We start from the raw sequence: 19,291 nt of genomic DNA, 5'->3' as shown, positions 1-19,291 counted from the left end.
CTTTGGCAACATTAAGGGACACTATTATTTCTTTATAGGATGAGGCATCAAAAGCATTTTATTCATATTAAAACATTTTCCAACCTCTTAAATAAATGCACGCAATTCCATTTTGAATCAGACTTCTATTCACTGAAACAGAAGATTGCTTTTTTTATACTCATGCGTTAAATTATTTTGCTCCACCGAATATAGCTGAGGCAAACAAATAATGCTGTGAGGTCGGACCAGACAAGGAAGCCTGGCGCCTTAGGGTCTGGGTCCCACTGTGCCTCTAACTAGCAGAGCAGTTCGCCTCCTCGGCTTCCCGATCTCCCAGCCTCGGTTTCCTCAACTGTATGATGAGGAGGCTGAACTAGAATGCTCTATATGTCTCCTCCTTTAATTAACCCAGTAAAAGCAATCAGAAGTTTTGTTGTTTTAATTAAGCATTGATTTGAAATCGAAAACTTGATCAATAGCTGCTAGAGAATCATACCAAGTATCTGTGAGCTGATGGGCATTGACAGTATGCTGTCCTTTAGAGAACCAGGACCACAAAAAAGACTTCAAATGGAAGTACAGCTCACATTTGCTGCTGCTGCTTAATTAACAGTCGTAGGTGGCTGGCAGGTGGCATGTCTTGAAGATATTCTTGAATCAGCTCACGGAATCCTGAATAGGATTAACACATGGGTGTGTGAACATTTAGCAGCATCTCTGGTCACCAACGTTTGATTGAGAATCTTCATTATTAAAATACATTCGTGATTTCTTTTGTCACTACTTGAGTTGCTTTCAGTGAAAAAAATATACCTCCTTCTGTAGTCATTTCACTTTTGCTGGTCCTCCTGTTCTCTCCGCCGGCCCTGTGTCCCCTTAGCAGAGACATAACCAACCAGAACTTAAATTAGTCAGGGTTGGATGTCAGCCACACGGTAGGGCGAGTGAAATCCCGTGATACCAGCTCACCAAGCAGAGTTTCCAAGGCAACCGCTGTTGTCTGTGTCTCCACTCTGAAGGGTAACCTGGGAGAATCTGGTCCTGACGTGGCTCCGAAGAGAACCAGCTTGGGGTGAAATGATCTGTGAATGAGGAGACTTTGATTGCAGCCCTGTGTTTGTTTTACCTCTGTAAGGATAGATCTTATTCACATTTATTTTCTCTAGCTCTGTAATGAGGATTTGAATTGAACTGTTTGGGGATGGGCAGTTAAAACATATTTAAAATATACACACAGTACGGGTCTGAGAATCACTAGATGATCTTCCAATGATGAAGAAGTGACAGAGTCTGAAGTCTCACAGGAAAAAGAAATAATTTTTGCCATTAAATGAAGGAAGGATCAGCGTGGGCCGAGATGCAGAAAAGAGGGCAGAGAACAGTCCCCAACCAGAACAGCTTCCATCTTCAAGATTTTCTCATTGTTAGTGAGACTGTAACATTTATTGTCCAAACCAAGACACATTAGAGGGTAAAAGGGGGAGATATAATAATTAAAGGTCAGGCCAGGATGACAGATGTAAACCTTCCCAGGCTAGCCAGTGTGTACATCACCCCGTCTTTTGTGCTGCATGCTAAGAAGCCTTTGGAACAAGGATCCCCTCGGCTAAAAGAGTTTGAAAACCGCTAGGCTCAAGTGATGAAGATTCCGGGTCATCTGTTGAGACTTGATCAGGTGGGAGTGGAATAGAAAAATGGAGAAACATGGGAGGGTTTGAACAGTCATTCAGGGAGACTTGACAGGGAATCAAACAGAAATGAATGCAAAAGTCTTGGAGGTCTTGGTTGTTGCTGAGGGAGCAGTTTTCGTTGGCCCCAGTCAGCAGATTTGTGACTTTATCCAGTAAAGACTAGAGTAATTGGGATTTACCTTTGAGCAGGTTTCTGGGGAAAAAAAAAATCCTAACACAATAAACATGAAAAGAGTTTGTGGTTATGATTAATCCTGTTTTCTGTAAAGAAATTCACTCAAAGTGGACATCAGTAAGCTTATAAAATATACTTATTGTTATCCTCAAAGAAATAAACTGAGTTTGCCATATATTGCAAGTTAATGATAAGATAAAATAAACGGAAAAGCCTGCAGTCCTTTTATAGTGTTAAATATACTTGCCTCAGGTGTAAGCACATGTTTGTTTTTTAGCCAAATGAGGTTTCCTGATGGAATAATCTTAAAAGTTTAAAATTGTGTCTTACTTCGGGTTGCTATAACAAAATACCACAGACTGAGTGGCTTATAAACAACAGAAATTTATTTCTCACAGTTCTGGAGGCTGGAAGTCTCCAGATCTGGTGGGCAGTACCACTGGGTTCTGGGAAGAACCCTCTTCCAGGTTGCAGACAGCTGTTTTCTTGTTTCCTCATGTGGTGGCGAGAGGGTCAAAGAACTCTCTGGGGTCTCTTTTATAAGGGCACTAATCTCATTTATGAGGGCTCCGCCTTCATCACCTAATAGGCCTCACCTCCTAATAATATCACACTGGGAGTTAACATTTCAACATATGAATTTGGGGTGGGGGGCAAAACACAAACAGATCATTGAAAAGTAATCCAGAAATGTACTTTTATTGTAGAAAAATTAGAAAATACAGGTAACTGAAATAAAGACAATAAAACCATCTGTAAATCTAAACACTATTAATATTTTAGTATGGCTCCTTCCACACTATTTCCTGTGCATTTATTTATACATATAATTATGAAAATGACAGCTGCAGTAATTATCATTATTAATTATGAAGTCTTCCGTGTTAACAAACATACTTTTACAACATTGTTTTAATGACTGTATAATAGTTCACAGTATTGAATAGTTCATTTAACCAAACTCCTGGCATTAGGTAGAAGTTTGTTTCCAGACTTTTTGTATTATAAACAATGTGGTATTGAACATCTTCTAGTGAAATCTGGAGTGTGTGATGCAGCAGTAGGTCTAAGAGCTGAGATCTGTTAGCTCTGGGCTCCGTTTGTGAGTCACCTGTGGAATGAACACACGATAAGAACGGAAGAGGAGATGTGGGTTTTGGTTCCCACCCAGATACACAATCCTCAGCATGTCCCTTAACCATTTCATGGTTCAGTTTTCTTATTTGTAATGACTTTACAAAAAAATAGAGTTGATGAGTGAATCTGACCCTTGACCTGGACAAATGTGAGGGTTAGATGGGGTAAGTTATAAAGCCATTTATGGTATAGGGACATATTCTTTTCTTTTCAAAATGCTATTTAAAAATTTTTAAAATTTTTTCTATTACGTCAACTAAAACTGTTTCTAATTTTTGACATTCTCCAGAAAGTGGATTTTTCTGAGCCAATCCACGAGTGTTGGGTAATTTGGAAGTGGTGGTCCCTGAACGGGCACTTCCAGGCAGAAGCTAATAGAAAGCTTCAGGCGAATCAGGCAGCCTGGCCACCTCCTGGATGATCACACACCAAAGGCAGAGGCCGCACCCCTTGCTGTGTGATCCTGGGGGGCGGGGAGTTCGCTCCCTGGCCTCTTCACCCTCCCTCCTGCACCCATCAGTCAGGAGGCTACTCTGAAGCTGGAGAGTGATTTGGGCCTGATCCTGTCCAGCCCGAGAGAGACAGAGGCCAGCCTGCTGTCAGAGATAACAACGGCTGTTACAAGGGAAGTCTGGGGAAAATATTTTTTAAAAGAATCCTGGGAATTCCAGCTCCAGTTGGGTGAGGGCCCCAAAGGGACAAGTAGGGAGCATGAATGGAAATTTGCAGCCTGAGGACAAGGGACAAGCCTACAGCTGGAAACTGCATGCCTCCCACGTACCTGTCACTCATCCATGAGATAGAAAAGCAAAGGGCGAAATGCTGTCCACCAAACATGAAGGGGTCTAGAACCTTCCTTCCCTCTGTTCCCTGTTCTCAGGATGCCCCACGCTGGTGGGCGGGCACCATTCACACGGTGTTCTGTGAGATACTTCATCCCCTCGTGCTGGAGAGGCCCCATGGGCCACACACACTCTGTCTCTTTCCTCCTCCCCTGCCTCGGGGAGATGTTGAGCACATAGTGAGTGCTCATTTTGTGCTCACCAATTGGAGGAGGAAACAGTACAGGACACAGAGAGGGGAAGCTGAGGACCTCCTACCCACCCATGGGAGACCTTGGCACCCCTACCTAGCCTGCCAACGATGCGGCCTGCAGGACCTGCACGGTAATTCTCAGCTTCCTAAAGAAAATAACTTTATTCCCACCCACGTAGGAGGAAGATGTCTTGGGTTAGAAGGAAAGGGGTAAGTGCAAAATTGTAAAGACAACAATTCTGAGTTATCTGAAATGTGCATTGTGAAAATAACATATTTTCCATCCATGGAGAGGTCCCCAAACTGGAACTCAGTGTGATAGGAGTCCATCTGAGTTGACTAAGGGAGAAAGCAAAGGCTATTTCTGGCCACATGCTGGAGCTGACCAACAAGAGTCCACTCATTTTCCTAGAGCAGAGACGGACAAGTGCTAGGTTTTTAAAAGACCTTTCTTTGTTGTAGGTATCTCGGTTGCAATTTTTTAAAGTTCTCCCAGCTAACTTAAGTATGATATCTAATGCTGACCAATTAAGCATCCCAGCACATTTCCCCAATTCTCTTAAACCGTATGATGATGGTGTGGAAGACGGGGAGCCCTATTAGTAAAACTGGCCTTTATTTTATTTGCTATTTATAGAGAAAGACTTATAGTACCTGATACATATGAGGCAGTGTCCTATTATAGGCCATAAACAATGAAACATGAATGCTTCCGGAGTCATTCATCTCACGTGCACATAGAGACGGTCTCCTGCCTGCAGGAAATGGAGGCTGGAAAAAGGCGTTCGTTTGGAGTAAATAGCTAACTTTTGTGGTGGCCTTCAAATATCAAGTTTCTATTTTTGGTTGATGACTTCAGTTTTTCAATTGCTGGCAAATCATAATGGGAGGGACAGATTGATATGGGTTTATTCTCTTAAATGTTAAGTTCACGAAGAGGTATTCAAAAGCTCCATTTGGGGGCTGAGAGGTAAGGTTATGTCTCTGTTTTGAGCTTCCCAGACCCCAGCATAAAGTGCTTAAGGGGAAACTTTTTTTCTTCTTAATTGAAGCATACTTAATTTACAATGCTGTGTTAGTTTCTGGTGTACAACAAAGTGATTCATATATATAAACATATATATACTTTTAAATATTTTTTCATTATAATTTATTACAAGGTATTGAATATAGTTCCCTGTGCTATACAGTAGGACCTTGTTGTTTGTCTGTTTTACATGTAGTAAATATCTGCCAATCCCAAACTCCTAATTTATCCCTCCTCCTCCCGTTTCCCCTTTGGGAACCATAAGTTTGTTCTCTGTGTCTGTGTTTCTGTTTCGTAAATAAGTTCATTTGTATCATTTGTTTAGTTTCCACATATAAGTGATATATGATATTTGTCTTTGTCTGACTTACTTCACTTAGTATGATAATCTCTAGGTCCATCCTTGTTACTGCAAATGGTATTATTTCACTCTTTTTTATGGCTGAATAGTATTCCACTGTATGTATGTATGTGTGTGTGTGTGTGTGTATACACACACACACACACACACACACACACACACCCCACATCTTTATCCATTCATCTGCTGATGGACATTTAGGTGGCTTCCATGTTTTGGCTGTTATGAATAGCGCTGCTACAAACATTGTGGTGCATGTATCTTTTCCAATTCATTTTCTCTGAATATATGCCCAGGAGCGAGATTGCAGGAACACATGGTAACTCTATTTTTAGTGTTTTGAGGAACCTCCATACTGTTCTCCATAGTGGCTGCACCAATTTACGTAGGGCGAATAATTTCTTGAGGGGAAGTGATGGTTAGTGATCTAAGAATTGGGGGTTAGACAACTTGAAGAGAGGGAGTGTGGGAGGAAAGAAGAGATAGCAAGAGACAAAGACAGACAGACAGACACTCAGACACTGTGAGTTGAACTGGGACTTTTAGGAGCCGCAGAAATCATCCTGGAATATTGTTTCCGCAAGGCTCTTCACGCAGGTGAGAGGAAAGACTCATTTATACCTCATTACCTCTTAAGAGACAGCGTTGGAGGACATCTGTCAGAAGCCCTTCCTTCCCCTTCTTTGCCACGTCCAGGGCTCACAATTCTATCGGACTTTCTGGACTGAGAAAGTAGGTAGAAGCGGGGGTAGTAGCAGAATTGGCCGCACCAGGGAGTCTGGGTGGTTGGAGAGAAATTAGATCTTATACCTGTGCAATCAACCTCTGGGCAGCAAGGCTCCTCCCAGAAGCCCTGAGGGCTCCACTGGACCCGAGCTGGGGGAGCCCAGTGCTGGAGAGGAAAGACTGGGCGGGGAAGGGGTGGACAGCTGCACGTGAGCCCCCTGGGGGACCGGAGAGACAGCATATGGAGTCCTGGCAGTCCGGATGTCAGAGCAGGGTGACCTGGTCTGGCGCCCAGCCCGTCAACATGGGAAATGGTCACCATGCTGGTTACACATATGTGTCTCTACAAAGATAACTGGCTGTCTTTAGGGATTTGTTATGGGGAGAGGGGAGGCTTGGTTGGTACAGAACATCTGTACTGTTCAAAAAAAAATTTTTTTTAAAAACTAGTGTGTATTTTATAATTAGGAAAAAAACCCCAGTATAGATATTTTCATTTTGGGGAAAAAAAAAAATTGGGGCGTGAATCAAGGCTCAGTTAGGTTCCGTGTTAGGGGCTGGTGGACCCCATGCTGTTGGTTGGCTCATGGGCTGGGCCTAACGTCAGGGCAAGAATGTTGAGTCTGAAGTCAGAATGTGGCGCTTTCGTTTCTGCCCTGCTCTTTCCCATCAGGAAGCAGCCATCTTCTGAGCCTCAGTGTTTTCCTCCGTGAAATGGGGTGGTTGAAAGGCTTAAATGACACCTCACAGAGTGCCTGAGAGGCTTAGGTGAAAACTCCCCATAAACGTTGTAAAGTCTCACCAACAAGTCTGTGTGATTTTTTTCCCCCACTGAGGCTGGAAGATCCATGGGGCCTCCCCTTTGCCTTGACCTCCAAGACAGAGTCAGCTATCACTGATGTCTGAGAGAAACACAACGTCAGCAATGAGTGCCTGCTCAGCATTTTGACTGCCTTTATGCTGTGTCCTTCTTCAGCTGGTAATCCTGTTTTGGGGAGACAAGGAGATGCAGCATATCTGCAGGGCTCTGTACGTACAGAGTGTTGCGTGGAGGGGGAAAATGGCCCCTATGCTCAGCCTCTCGCCTCAGGTCTGAAAACTGTCAGAGAATAATGCCCCCTCATTGCTCCGCGGGGCTGCGGTAGGAGGCCAGGGTCCCCGCCCAGACTTCAGGCCACCACGTTGAAATGTAAGGTGGTGAGGACCTATCAACCATCGTTCTCTCTGCCAGCAAACTCTTGAGTCTTGCTCGGCCTGGGAAGTTTAATGACAGCTAAGAAAGTGATCTTGGATTTATTTTGGGGCCTTTCCAAAGCTCGAGGGGAAAAGTAATTTTATTTATATAAAGAAGAAAAAAATACCCAGAAATCTTTTGCCAGCTGAGGCCTTTCTTCATCGTTTTTTCTAGCTTCTTGACTCCTGTAACTTCCTAAGCCTGGAGCAAGGCATGTTTACTGTCTCGAACAAAGGGTGGTTTATATTCTTTTGCTGTAAGACAGATGGGGGAGGGGGAGGAAGTCAGAGAGTCTCCAGGTTCAGATCTTTCTTTCTAGAGAATATGAAGTTCTCCTGGTGAAGTAGCTTCCCTGGTCCATAGGTTAAATAAACATCACACATATGGGAAAACTTAGAGAGGACTCATGAAGTCCACGGGGCCCAAATGATGTCTTGTTGGTACTGAGTGAACCAAAGAATTCCACCGAGAGCCTATGTTACGATCTCTGACCCCATTAGGTCTGAATGAAGAAGAGCAGAGAGATGAATTAATTTCTGACACTAGTTTTATTTCCCTTTGGCTCCAATGGTTTGAACATGCTGTGTATTCGTCTATGTTCTGGTCTACAAAGGGGACCCAGTCCATGTGTTCGATTTGACTTAACACGCTTTTATTGAGCACCTACTATATACCTGGCTTCTAGCTGAGTATCGTAGGGGGACAACCGAAGAGATATACCGACAAGGGCCATGTGGAGAATGGAAAGAACATGAGTACGAATCCAGCACCTGGGACCTCGGGCTAGCTACTAACGGCATTAAATCTCAGCTCCCTTGTCTGCAAGATGGGGAGAGATCACCTAGAGGAGAAATTAAACTGCATGAGATAACATGTATAAGTGTCATAAAGTTCTTCGGGTTGCAAGGAACAAAACCCACTTCAGACAAATTTAACCAAGAAAGGGAGTGGGGTGTTGGAAGGGCATTGGGGTCTCTCCTGGAATTCTCTGAAAGGTTAAGTGTAGGGGCCAGAGGGAGGGCCGGGCCGGGGTTATTCTGGGGTCTCAGCAGGGGGTGTGTGTCTTCCCCACAAAGTCTCCAGGACAAGGTTCTGCCCCAGTGTTCCTCCCTGTGCCTCTCATCAGGAGACGTCTGTGTGGCTGAGTTAGCTCTGGCCAGGGAGGCAGGGCCTGGCCTAGAAGCATGGGGAGGATGGGGAATGGCTGCCATAACAAAGTCCCCCAGACCAGGAAGGGTGGGCCGGGAAGCTGAAACCACAGAAGTTGATTTCCTCACAGTCCCGGAGGCTGGAAGTCTGAGATCAAGGTGTTGGCAGGTGTGGTTTTTTTCTGAGGTCTCTCTCCTTGACTTGCAAATGGGGGTCCTCTCACCGTGTCCTCAAGTGGTCTTTCCCCTGTGGAGGATCCGTGTCCTAATCTCCTCTTCTTACAATGGCACCAATCACATTGGATTAGGGCCCACCCTAATGGCCTCATTTTAACTTGATTGCCTCTTTAAAGACCCTATGTCTGAACACAGTCACACTCTGAGGTGTGCTGGGGTTTCGAATATCAAATACGAATTTTTGTGGCACGCAGTTCAGCCCAGACCAATGCCCTCCAGCAAAGAGGGTTGTCATGGGCTGGAAAGACAAGCCCACAGCTGTCTGCTCTAGAACAGCCCGAGATCAGGGCTGGGAACATAGGAGTCTCTTTTGACATGTGGGTCCTCTCCTCTTCTCCCTGCAAAACACTAGGTCTCTGTCATCAGGGAGCTCATCCTCCTCCAGGGAAGATGGTGCCTGGGGCCATGAAACGAATCTCGAGCCCTGGGGAGGATACAAACTTGGGACTCCGGAGTTCGGGTCTGGGTTGTACCATTGATCACCAAGTGGGTAAGAGATGTCACCTCTGAAGTCTGTTTCTTGTGTGTAAGATGGGGAGGGTAGGTAGAGGTGGGTGGGTGCAATGACCCAAGGATTCCATGATTCCAAGCCATGCATTAGTTAAGGGCAGAGTGCCAAAGTGAGGGGTAAGTAATTGGTGTTGGCTCAAGTCACTGGGAAAGGTTTTGTGCTTGCTTAGAATGGAGTGTTTCCCATAATCTTTGCTTGGGCTGGAGCCAGCCATACGCCATGACTGACTGACTTTTTTTTTTTTTTTTTTTTTTTTTTTTGCGGTACGCGGGCTTCTCACTGCTGTGGCCTCTCCTGTTGCGGAGCACAGGCTCCGGACGCGCAAGCCCAGTTGCCATGGCTCACGGGCCCAGCGGCTCCGCGGCACGTGGGATCCTCCCGGACCGGGGCTCGAACCCGTATCCCCTGCATCAGCAGGCGGACTCTCAACCACTGCGCCACCAGGGAAGCCCCTGACTGACTTTTTTGGTCAAAAGTAACTCATCTCTTTTCCTTCTGGCCAAAAAACAAAACCAAAAAAACAACAAACCCCCTCAAACCAGCCCCCCCCCCCAAACAAACAAAACCGAAAAAAAGAAACTTCTGCCCTTCAGAGCCAAAGCAGCACAGGTTTTGGGGGGAGTCTCAGAGAAAGGCACTTTCCGCTTGCTTTCCTCAGCCGTCACCCTGTCTGCCGGGCTCCAGCTCTGGCCGACTCTGCTGGAATCTCTTTGCGCATCTCCAGATGCTGCCCTGGAAATTCCAAAGTCCAGTTACTGAGAGAGAAGCCTCTGAAATGGGTCTACCTGGACCTTGGTGACAAAGTGACGGAGTTAGAACAAGAGTCAGACAATCAAAGAGTAGGAAGATTTCCTCAGCTCTGGTTCTGGAATGTTCCCACAAGGAGCAAGCCCTCGGTTGACTGTTCACTTGAATGACTCTTGGGGCTTTTACTTTACTCAGAAACCCTCGTTGGGGTTAAGGGGCTCAGTAAACCTCACTCTCCCTTCCTTGCCTGAATCCTGCAATAACTGATGATCCGAAAAAAGGGACAGAGGATGAGCCCCCAGGACACAGTCATGCTTCCTAATAGAAGCCATAGAGTCAGACACGGGCCTGTAAAACCAGAGGTTAAGAAGGAACAGACCAAGCTGTGTGTCCCAGATCTAAACGCCAGGGGCTGAGTGACGCTGGTTTGGTGACTCTTTCTAACACATGACGGAAGAGTCACTGAGGGTCTTTCCAGGGAGAGGCTGAGTGTTATGCTAGTAAATGTCCTGCCTGAGGAGAGGAAATGTAAGAATAGGGAAGAAAAGCTTCTCCTGCATGTTGCTGTCTCCCCAAGACACGCACCCAGGACATTCAGGTGTGAGAAGTTTGATAGGACACCAGCAGGACACCAGCAGCTAAACACTGAGCACGAATGGCTGGCCCTCCTTGCCTTTGGAAGTCCTATGGCTAGACCACCACCAGGAGCTCCTCCCTGGGTTCCTCCTTCCCAAGCCTTGTCCTCCTCTTGTGTTGCAGGGTCCGCTGTACCTTGAAGGGACTTCTGCAAAAGTCTCCTTCTTCATTTTAGCAGTTCACCTCCTCCACATCCAAGGAACCTTAAGTGCCTCTGCTATCATCTACTTTGGCATTCACCCTTTATCATCTCAGAAGGACCAGCAGGGACTTTGCAGTTCCTCTCTCCTTTGTCTGTGTAGGTGCAAGGCAACAATTTAGATATTTACTTTTCCACTGATGATGAAAGATGCGACCTTCCATTAGAAGGCAGAAGTGGCTACAACCGGGAGGATTCATTTACAATTTATGACCCTGCCATAATGGGCTAAATGATCCCCTAAGCATTTAAGAGGGTAATGAAGTCAATGATCAGTTAACCAATTAAGACTGTAACTTTGAGAACGCGTGAATTACAGAGCTAATGCGATTTTCTGAACGGAATCCACATTTCAGCTCCACTTATGCGATAGTCCGTTTTTCCCCTCTAATTTAAATTGCTGCCTAAATTATTTACTGAATATGTACGTTGATCTGGTTTGGGACTCTAAAAATAATGTCAACTGATCTATTTGTTGCTGTGCCCACAGCACACTTTGAAAATTATGATAACCTTATGTTATATTTTGATATTTCCTAGAGCAAATGCTCCCACTGTTATGCTTTTTCCAAAATTTCTTGGCTTCAGGTATGGATTTTTACCTCCCATTGATTTTTTAAAAATCAGCTTTACTGAGGTATAATTTATGTATGATAACATTAGTGGAAAATAAAGTTAGTGTACAATTTGATGAGTTTTGACAAATGGATACAGTCCTGTGACCACCATTACAATGATGATATAGAACATTTCCATCACCCAGCAAAATTCTTTCATGCCTTTCTGCAGTCAATCTCCTTCTTACCTCTGGCCCCTGGCAACTGTGGTTCTTTCTTTTGTCACTAGGGTTTTCCCTTTTCTAGAACTTTATATGAAGGGAATCAGACCGTGTGCAGTCTTCAATATCTGACTTGTCTCACTTAACATACTGCTTTTGAGATCCTTCATGTTATTGCAGGAATCAGGAGTTTGTTCCGTTTTATTGCTGGTGGTGACCCATTGTATGGATATACTTGCAATTTGTTTATCTAGTCATCTCATGATGGGCATTTGGGTTGTTTCCAATTTTTGATTATTATGAATAAAACTTGGAATGAACATTTGCATAAAAATCTTTGAGTGGTCATATAAGTTTATGTTTACCTTTATAAGAAAAGTTTAGGTGTTCTCGTTTCTCTACATCCTCACCAGCACTTGCTATTGTCAGATTTTTAATTTTAGCTGTTCTAATGGGGGGGGGGTAGTGGTACCTCATGTGCCTTTTAATTTGCATTTGCCTAAGGACTAATGATGAACACCTGTTCATGTGCTTGTCTGTCACCTATATTACTTTTTGGTAAAGTGTGTCTGTTTAACCTTTTGGACTTTAAAAAACATTGGGATATTTGTTTTCTTACTGCTGATTTTGGGGAGTTCTTGATATATTCTAGATACAAGTCCCCTTTATCAGATATGTGATTTTCAAATATGTAGCTTGTCTTTTTATTCTCTTAACAGCGTTTTCACAGAGCTAAAGTTTCTAACTGCGGTGAAGTCCAATTTAACAATTTTATCTTCTCTGACGTCCTGAAAACTCTTTGCCAAAATGAAGATCACAAAGATTTTCTCTTATGTTTTCTCCTAAAAAGTCTAAAGTTTTGTTTTTCGTTTTGGTTTATATTCTCTTTGAATTATTTTTTGTAGAAGGTGTGAAGTTTGTGCTAAAGGTCTGGGTTTTTTTGTTTTTTGGTTTTTTTTGCCTATGGATGTTTAGTTGGCAGCACCATTTGTTGAAAACATCATCCATCGTCCATTGAATCATTTCTCAACTTTGTGAAAAATAGGTCATATTTGTGTGAGTCTGTTTCTAGGTTCATTATTGTGTTCCTCCAACACCACACTGTCCTGGGGAGATGGATGAACAAATGAACAGAGAGTTCACTCATTTGTTAGGACTCAGCTCACACCTTTATTGGAAGAATTCTCTTAAAAGATTACCAGGCAGAACTGGCCTCCGCACCATGAATCTTCACTGTCCCTTCCTTCTATCACAGCTCCACAGCCGTCAGCTTTTTTTTTTTTTTTAACATCTTTATTGGAGTATAATTGATTTACAATGGTGTGTTAGTTTCTGCTTTATAACAAAGTGAATCAGTTATACATATAACATATGTTCCCATATCTCCTCCCTCTTGCATCTCCCTCCCTCCCACCCTCCCTATCCCACCCCTCTAGGTGGTCACAAAGCACTGAGCTGCTTTCCCTGTGCCATGTGGCTGCTTCCCACTAGCTATCCACCCTACGTTTGGTAGTGTATATATGTCCATGCCACTCTCTCACTTCGTCACAGCTTACCCTTCCCCCTCCCCATATCCTCAAGTCCATGCTCTAGTAGGTCTGTGTTTTATTCCCATCCTGCCCCTAGGCTCTTCATGACATTTTTTTTTCCTTAGATTCCATATATATGTGTTAGCATACGGTATTTGTTTTTCTCCTTCTGACTTACTTCATTCTGTATGACAGACTCCAGGTCCATCCACCTCACTACAAGTAACTCAATTTCGTTTCTTTTTATGGCTGAGTAATATTCCATTGTATATATGGGCCACATCTTCTTTATCCATTCATCTGTTGATGGACACTTGGTTGCTTCCATGTCCTGGCTATTGTAAATAGAGCTGCGATGAACATTTTGGTACATGAGTCTTTTTGAATTATGGTTTTCTCAGGGTATATGCCCAGTAGTGGGATTGCTGGATTGTATGGTAGTTCTATTTGTAGTGTTTGAAGGAACCTCCATACTGTTCTCCATAGTGGCTGTATCAACTTACATTCCCACCAACAGTGCAAGAGTGTTCCCTTTTCTCCACACCCTCTCCAGCATTTATTGTTTCTAGATTTTTTGATGATGGCCATTCTGACCGGTGTGAGTTGATATCTCATTGTACTTTTGATTTGCATTTCTCTAATGATTAATGATGTTGAGCATTCTTTCATATGTTTGTTGGCAATCTGTATATCTTCTTTGGAGAAATGTCTGTTTAGGTCTTTTGCCCATTTTTGGATTGGATTGTTTGTTTTTTTGTTATTGAGCTGCATGAGTTGCTTGTAAATTTTGGAGATTAATCGTTTGTCAGTTGCTTCATTTGCAACTATTTTCTCCCATTCTGAGGGTTGTCTTTTGGTCTTATTTATGGTATCCTTTGCTGTGCAAAAGCTTTTAAGTTTCATTAGGTCCCATTTGTTTATTTTTGTTTTTATTTCCATTTCTCTAGGAGGTGGGTCAAAAAGGATCTTGCTGTGATTTATGTCATGGAGTGTTCTGCCTATGTTTTCCTCTAAGAGTTTGACAGTGTCTGGCTTTACATTTAGGTCTTTAACCCATTCTGAGTTTATTTTTGTGTATGGTGTTAGGGAGTGTTCTAATGTCATACTTTTACATGTAGCTGTCCAGTTTTCCCAGCACCACTTATTGAAGAGGCTGTCTTTTGTCCACTGTATATTCTTGCCTCCTTTATCAAAGATAAGGTGACCATATGGGCGTGGGTTTATCTCTGGGCTTTCTATCCTGTTCCATTGATCTATATTTCTGTTTTTGTGCCAGTACCATACTGTCTTGATTACTGTAGCATTGTAGTATAGTCTGAAGTTAGGGAGCCTGATTCCTCCAGTTCCATTTTTCGTTCTCAAGATTGCTTTGGCTATTCGGGGTCTTTTGTGTTTCCATACAGATTGTGAAGTTTTTTGTTCTAGTTCTTTAAAAAATGCCAGTGGTAATTTGATAGGGATTGCATTAAATCTGTAGATTGCTTTGGGTAGTATAATAATTTTCACAATGTTGATTCTTGCAATCCAAGAACATAGTATATCTCTCCATCTGTTTGTATCATCTTTAATTTCTTTCACCAGTGTCTTATAGTTTTCTGCATACAGGTCTTTTGTATCCTTAGGTCGACTTATTCCTATGTATTTTATTCTTTTTGTTGCAGTGGTAAATGGGAGTGTTTCCTTAATTTCTCTTTCAGATTTTTCATCATCAGCATATAGGAATGCAAGAGATTTCTGTGCATTAATTTTGTATCCTGCTACTTTACCAAATTCACTGATTAGCTCTAGTAGCTTTCTGGTGGCATCTTTAGGATTCTCTATGTATAGTATCACGTCATCTGCAAACAGTGACAGCTTTACTTCTTCTTTTCTGATCTGGATTCCTTTTATTTCTTTTTCTTCTTTGATTGCTGTGGCTAGAAGTTCCAAAACTATGTTGAATAAGAGTGGTGAGAGTGGGCAACCTTGTCTTGTTCCTGATCTTAGTGGAAATGGTTTCAGTTTTTCACCATTGAGGACGATGTTGGCTGTGGGTTTGTCATATATGGCCTTTATTGTGTTGAGGAAAGTTCCCTCTGTGCCTACTTTCTGCAGGGTTTTTATCATAAATGGGTGTTGAATTTTGTCAGAAGCTTTCTCTGCATCTACTGAGATAATCATATGGTTTTTCTCATTCAGTTTGTTGATGTGGTGTATCACGTTGATTGATTTGCATATATTGAAGAATCCTTGCATTCCTGGAATAGACCCCACTTGATCATGGTGTATGATCCTTTTAATGTGCTGTTGGATTCTGTTTTCTAGTATTTTGTTGAGGGTTTTTGCATCTATGTTCAACAGTGATATTGACCTGTAGTTTTCTTTCTTTGTGACATCTTTGTCTCGTTTTGGTATCAGGGTGATGGTGGCCTCATAGAATGAGTTTGGGAGTGTTCCTCCCTCTGCTATCTTTTGGAAGAGTTTGAGAAGGATATAGGGTGTTAGCTCTTCTCTAAATGTTTGATAGAATTTGCCTGTGAAGCCATCTGGTCCTGGGCTTTTGTTTGTTGGAAGATTTTAAATCACAGTTTCAAACATCTCAAATAAACAACCTAACCTTGCACTTAAAGCAATTAGAGAAAGGAGAACAAACCCCCCCACCCCAAATTTAGCAGAAGGAAAGAAATTATAAAGATCAGATCAGAAATAAATGAAAAAGAAATGAAGGAAATGATAGCAAAGATCAATAAAATTAAAAGCTGGTTCTTTGAGAAGATAAATGAAATTGATAAACCATTAGCCAGACTCATCAAGAAAAAAAGGGAGAAGACTCAAATCAATAGAATTAGAAATGAAAAAGAAGTAACAACTGACACTGCAGAAATACAAAAAAATTACGAGAGATTACTACAAGCAACTCTATGCCAATATAATGGGCAACCTGGAAGAAATGGACAAATTCTTAGAAATGCACAACCTGCCAAGACCGAACCAGGAAGAAATAGAAAATATGAACAGACCGTCAGCTTTTTGAGGGCAGGGATGGTGACATTCCTTTCTGTAAGCCCAGCACAGGGCCATCACATAGGGGGCGCTCAATAATATTTGTTGAATAAAATGAGTAACCATGGACCAGATGAAAACTGTCTACATTTAAGAAGACACAGGAAGTCACATTTTGACGCACGCTTTTTGCTCACAGAATAACTTTCACAAACGAGGAGCAGACAGAGACATTTTGCCATGCAGCAGCGGTGAGAAACATTTTTTAAAGTATAATGTAATTCAGGTGAAGAAATATATTTATGTCCTATGACTTTTTTCCCCAAAGTGAAATGGTTATATTAAATCCTGTGGAAAAAGATGACAATGTGTTCTTATATCTAAGATTATCTATTTCTTGCAATAGAAGAACGTGAACGAGGAAACTGGCACTGCTTTTCAGCTTCTAAAACGTCCATATTCAGGTAGATTTGAGAAGTGACAGCCAGTAGAACTTTATCATCCTTCTTCCTGAAGTGGCTTACAGCTCACATTGGGAAACCAGGCAGTCTCGGGCTGTTTCTTGCTGGTGTAAAGAGTTTGTTTTTGGAAGGAATTAACTGTCAAGTGATCGACAAAGCAGAGTTGCTTTGAGCCTTCAGTGAGGTATGGAAATAGCTTGATAAGGCAGTCTTTCAAAATGGTGCTGTCGATAATGAAATGTTACCTGTTGGGGGTTGACATGTGTTCTCTTCTGTGCATCAGGGGACCAAGAGGGTGTCAGAAACCCAGCCTGAGAATCCCCAGTCCCTTCTCTGATTCTGTTTTCCTTGCTTCAGACTGTCGGGTCTAGCAGACAAATAACGAGACTGGGAAAGTAGGCTCTGAGTCTCTCTAAATTTTCAAAGACTTTATGTCTCTTCCTTCTCAAAAAGGGAACGTACTCAGGATGAAACACATCATCCTAGCACCCCATCTTCATTGATGGAGAAGTGTGGGCCAGTGACCATTTTCAAGCTACCACTTTGGTGTCAGATCTATGAACGTTGGCCCTCTTACTTTCTTGAGCATTTCTGATTGTCGATTTGACACTTTGCTTCTTCAAATAAAGCAGTTCTCCACTGGAAGGTTGCTTGGATTTTAATTGTGTTTCCTTCAGTTGGTGAAGAATTTATTTGTTTTAATTTATTTTATTTAAGTATAGTTGATTTACAATGTGTTAGTTTCTGCTGTATAGCAAAGTGACTCAGTTATACATATATACTTTTTCATATTCTTTTCCTTTATGGTTTATTACAAGGGACTGAATATTGTTCCCTGTGCTATACAGTAGGACCTTGTGGTTTATCCATCCTATATGTAATAGTTTGCATCTGCTAATGCCAAACTCTCAATCTAGCCCTCCCTCATCTCCCTCCCCCTTGGCAACCACAAGTCTGTTCTCTATGTCTGTGAGTCTGTTTCTGTTTTGTAGATAAGTTCATTTGGTGTCATATTTTAGATTCCACATGTAAGTGATATCATATAGTATTTGTCTTTCTCTTTCTGACTTACTTCACTTAGTATGATCATCTCTAGGTTATCCATGTTCCTGCAAATGGCATTATTATTATTATTATTTATGGCTGAGTAATATTCCATTGTACATATCTACCACATCTTCTTCATCCATTCATCTGTCGATGGACATTTGGGTTCTTTCCATGCCTTGGCTATTGTGAATAGTGCTGTTATGAACATAAGGGTGCATGTATCTTTTTAAATTATAGTTTTTGTCCAGATATATGCCCAGGAGTGGGATTGCTGGATCATATGGTAATTCTATTTTTAGTTTTTTGAGGAACCTCCGTACTGTTTTCCATAGTGGCTGCACCAATTTACATTCCCTGGTTGGTGAAGAATTTAAGTTCTACTTTCATAATAGTACACCAAATGATTTTACTTGAATCTGGCAGTGAACGGTCAAAGCTCTGAAATTGTATATGAAAGTTATGAACTGGTAAGTACCCTCTCTACTGACTTTGAAAAAAACATAAGTGTAAAATCACTATGGCCTTCCTAAAAACACTGAAAGCCAAATACAACCTTGACATTTAAATGTAACTTTGAGGGGTAGGACCACATTTCAGCAGCTTAAGAGGCCTCATTTTTTGCTCCTTTATTTAAAGAGAAATATCTAAATATTTAACCAGCAACTGTCAAGTCTCCCAGAAGTGAGCCACGAACAAGACTTCCTGTGTTATGGGGACTGTAGTGGCTGTTAGGAAAATAACTCACAAATAAATGAAACCAGGGAGGAGGCATGTAAATGGCCTCTGCTCTACTTGTTCACTGAGAAGTGAGCTCTAGACACATTTTCTTGAGTAATTAAAAAAGAAAACAAAAAGCAAGCCAAGCAACGCTCAAAAATAGCAATGAAATTGTGACTTACATAAACCTTTCTGCCATGGATGCTTGTGGCAGCTCATGTGTATAGAGTGTGCATATGAAGATAGCTATGTAGATATGATCAGGGAGTCGACTTTTATTGTGTACCCGAGTCTTATTTAATCTTGACAACAATGTTGTAGGCTCCTATTATTCCCATCTTAGCAGACGGAGAAACTGAGGCTGGCTATATCTTGGGTGTCCCCTACAGACATGGGTCTGTGATTCCCACAAGGTATCCGGCAATTAAGATCCAATTCTAACCTCAAAGTTTCCTCTCTCTTTCCTCAGAACTTCTTTCGTTTTCGCAGTACCAAGAAGAAACAGAAGTCTGTGGTTCAGGAAACGTGATCGGGAATAACCCAGGAGCCCCTTGCTGTCAAATCCCACAGTCTTTTTTCTTTGAACCCACGAAACACTTTCTCCTTAGGAAATGCCCTGGGCATGTAATTAACGTGCCGATCCTGTAGCACTTTTTTTCCACGAAGGGCTAGATCGAGTTGGAGGTTTCTTTATTCAAGAAACAGCAAACACCAAACCTGAGGGCAGAACGCAGCTGAGCCATTCCTTTTTCTTCCCAGTGGCTTCTCCGTGGCCAGAATACTATCCAAGTTTCCCGTGGACACTGTCCGTCAAGAACCTCACACGCATACCTGGCCCCTCCACTGGGACCTTTCTCTGGTTAGAGTCATGAATAACAGAGAGGACCGCTCAAGAAAGGATGATTATGGGAATTCTCTCTTCGGCCTT

General features: G+C 42.4%; 1 protein-coding gene across 1 annotated transcript in view; it reads left to right on the top strand.

Moving 5' to 3' along the window:
- The window catches only part of MIS18A (MIS18 kinetochore protein A), a 39,102-nt gene extending 20,184 nt beyond the window's left edge, over positions 1-18,918 (top strand). Inside the window, exon 4 of the mRNA XM_067035373.1 lies at positions 18,833-18,918. Coding sequence (XP_066891474.1) covers positions 18,833-18,902 — 70 coding nt within the window. The 3' untranslated portion in view covers positions 18,903-18,918. The remainder of the gene's footprint in view (positions 1-18,832) is intronic.
- Positions 18,919-19,291: the final 373 nt, after the last annotated feature.

The sequence above is a fragment of the Kogia breviceps genome, chromosome 5 (genome assembly GCF_026419965.1).
Source record: "Kogia breviceps isolate mKogBre1 chromosome 5, mKogBre1 haplotype 1, whole genome shotgun sequence".
Classification (NCBI taxonomy): Eukaryota; Metazoa; Chordata; class Mammalia; order Artiodactyla; family Physeteridae; genus Kogia; species Kogia breviceps.
Note: the sequence above shows the minus strand (reverse complement) of the source record. Positions and strands in the feature narration are given on the sequence as shown.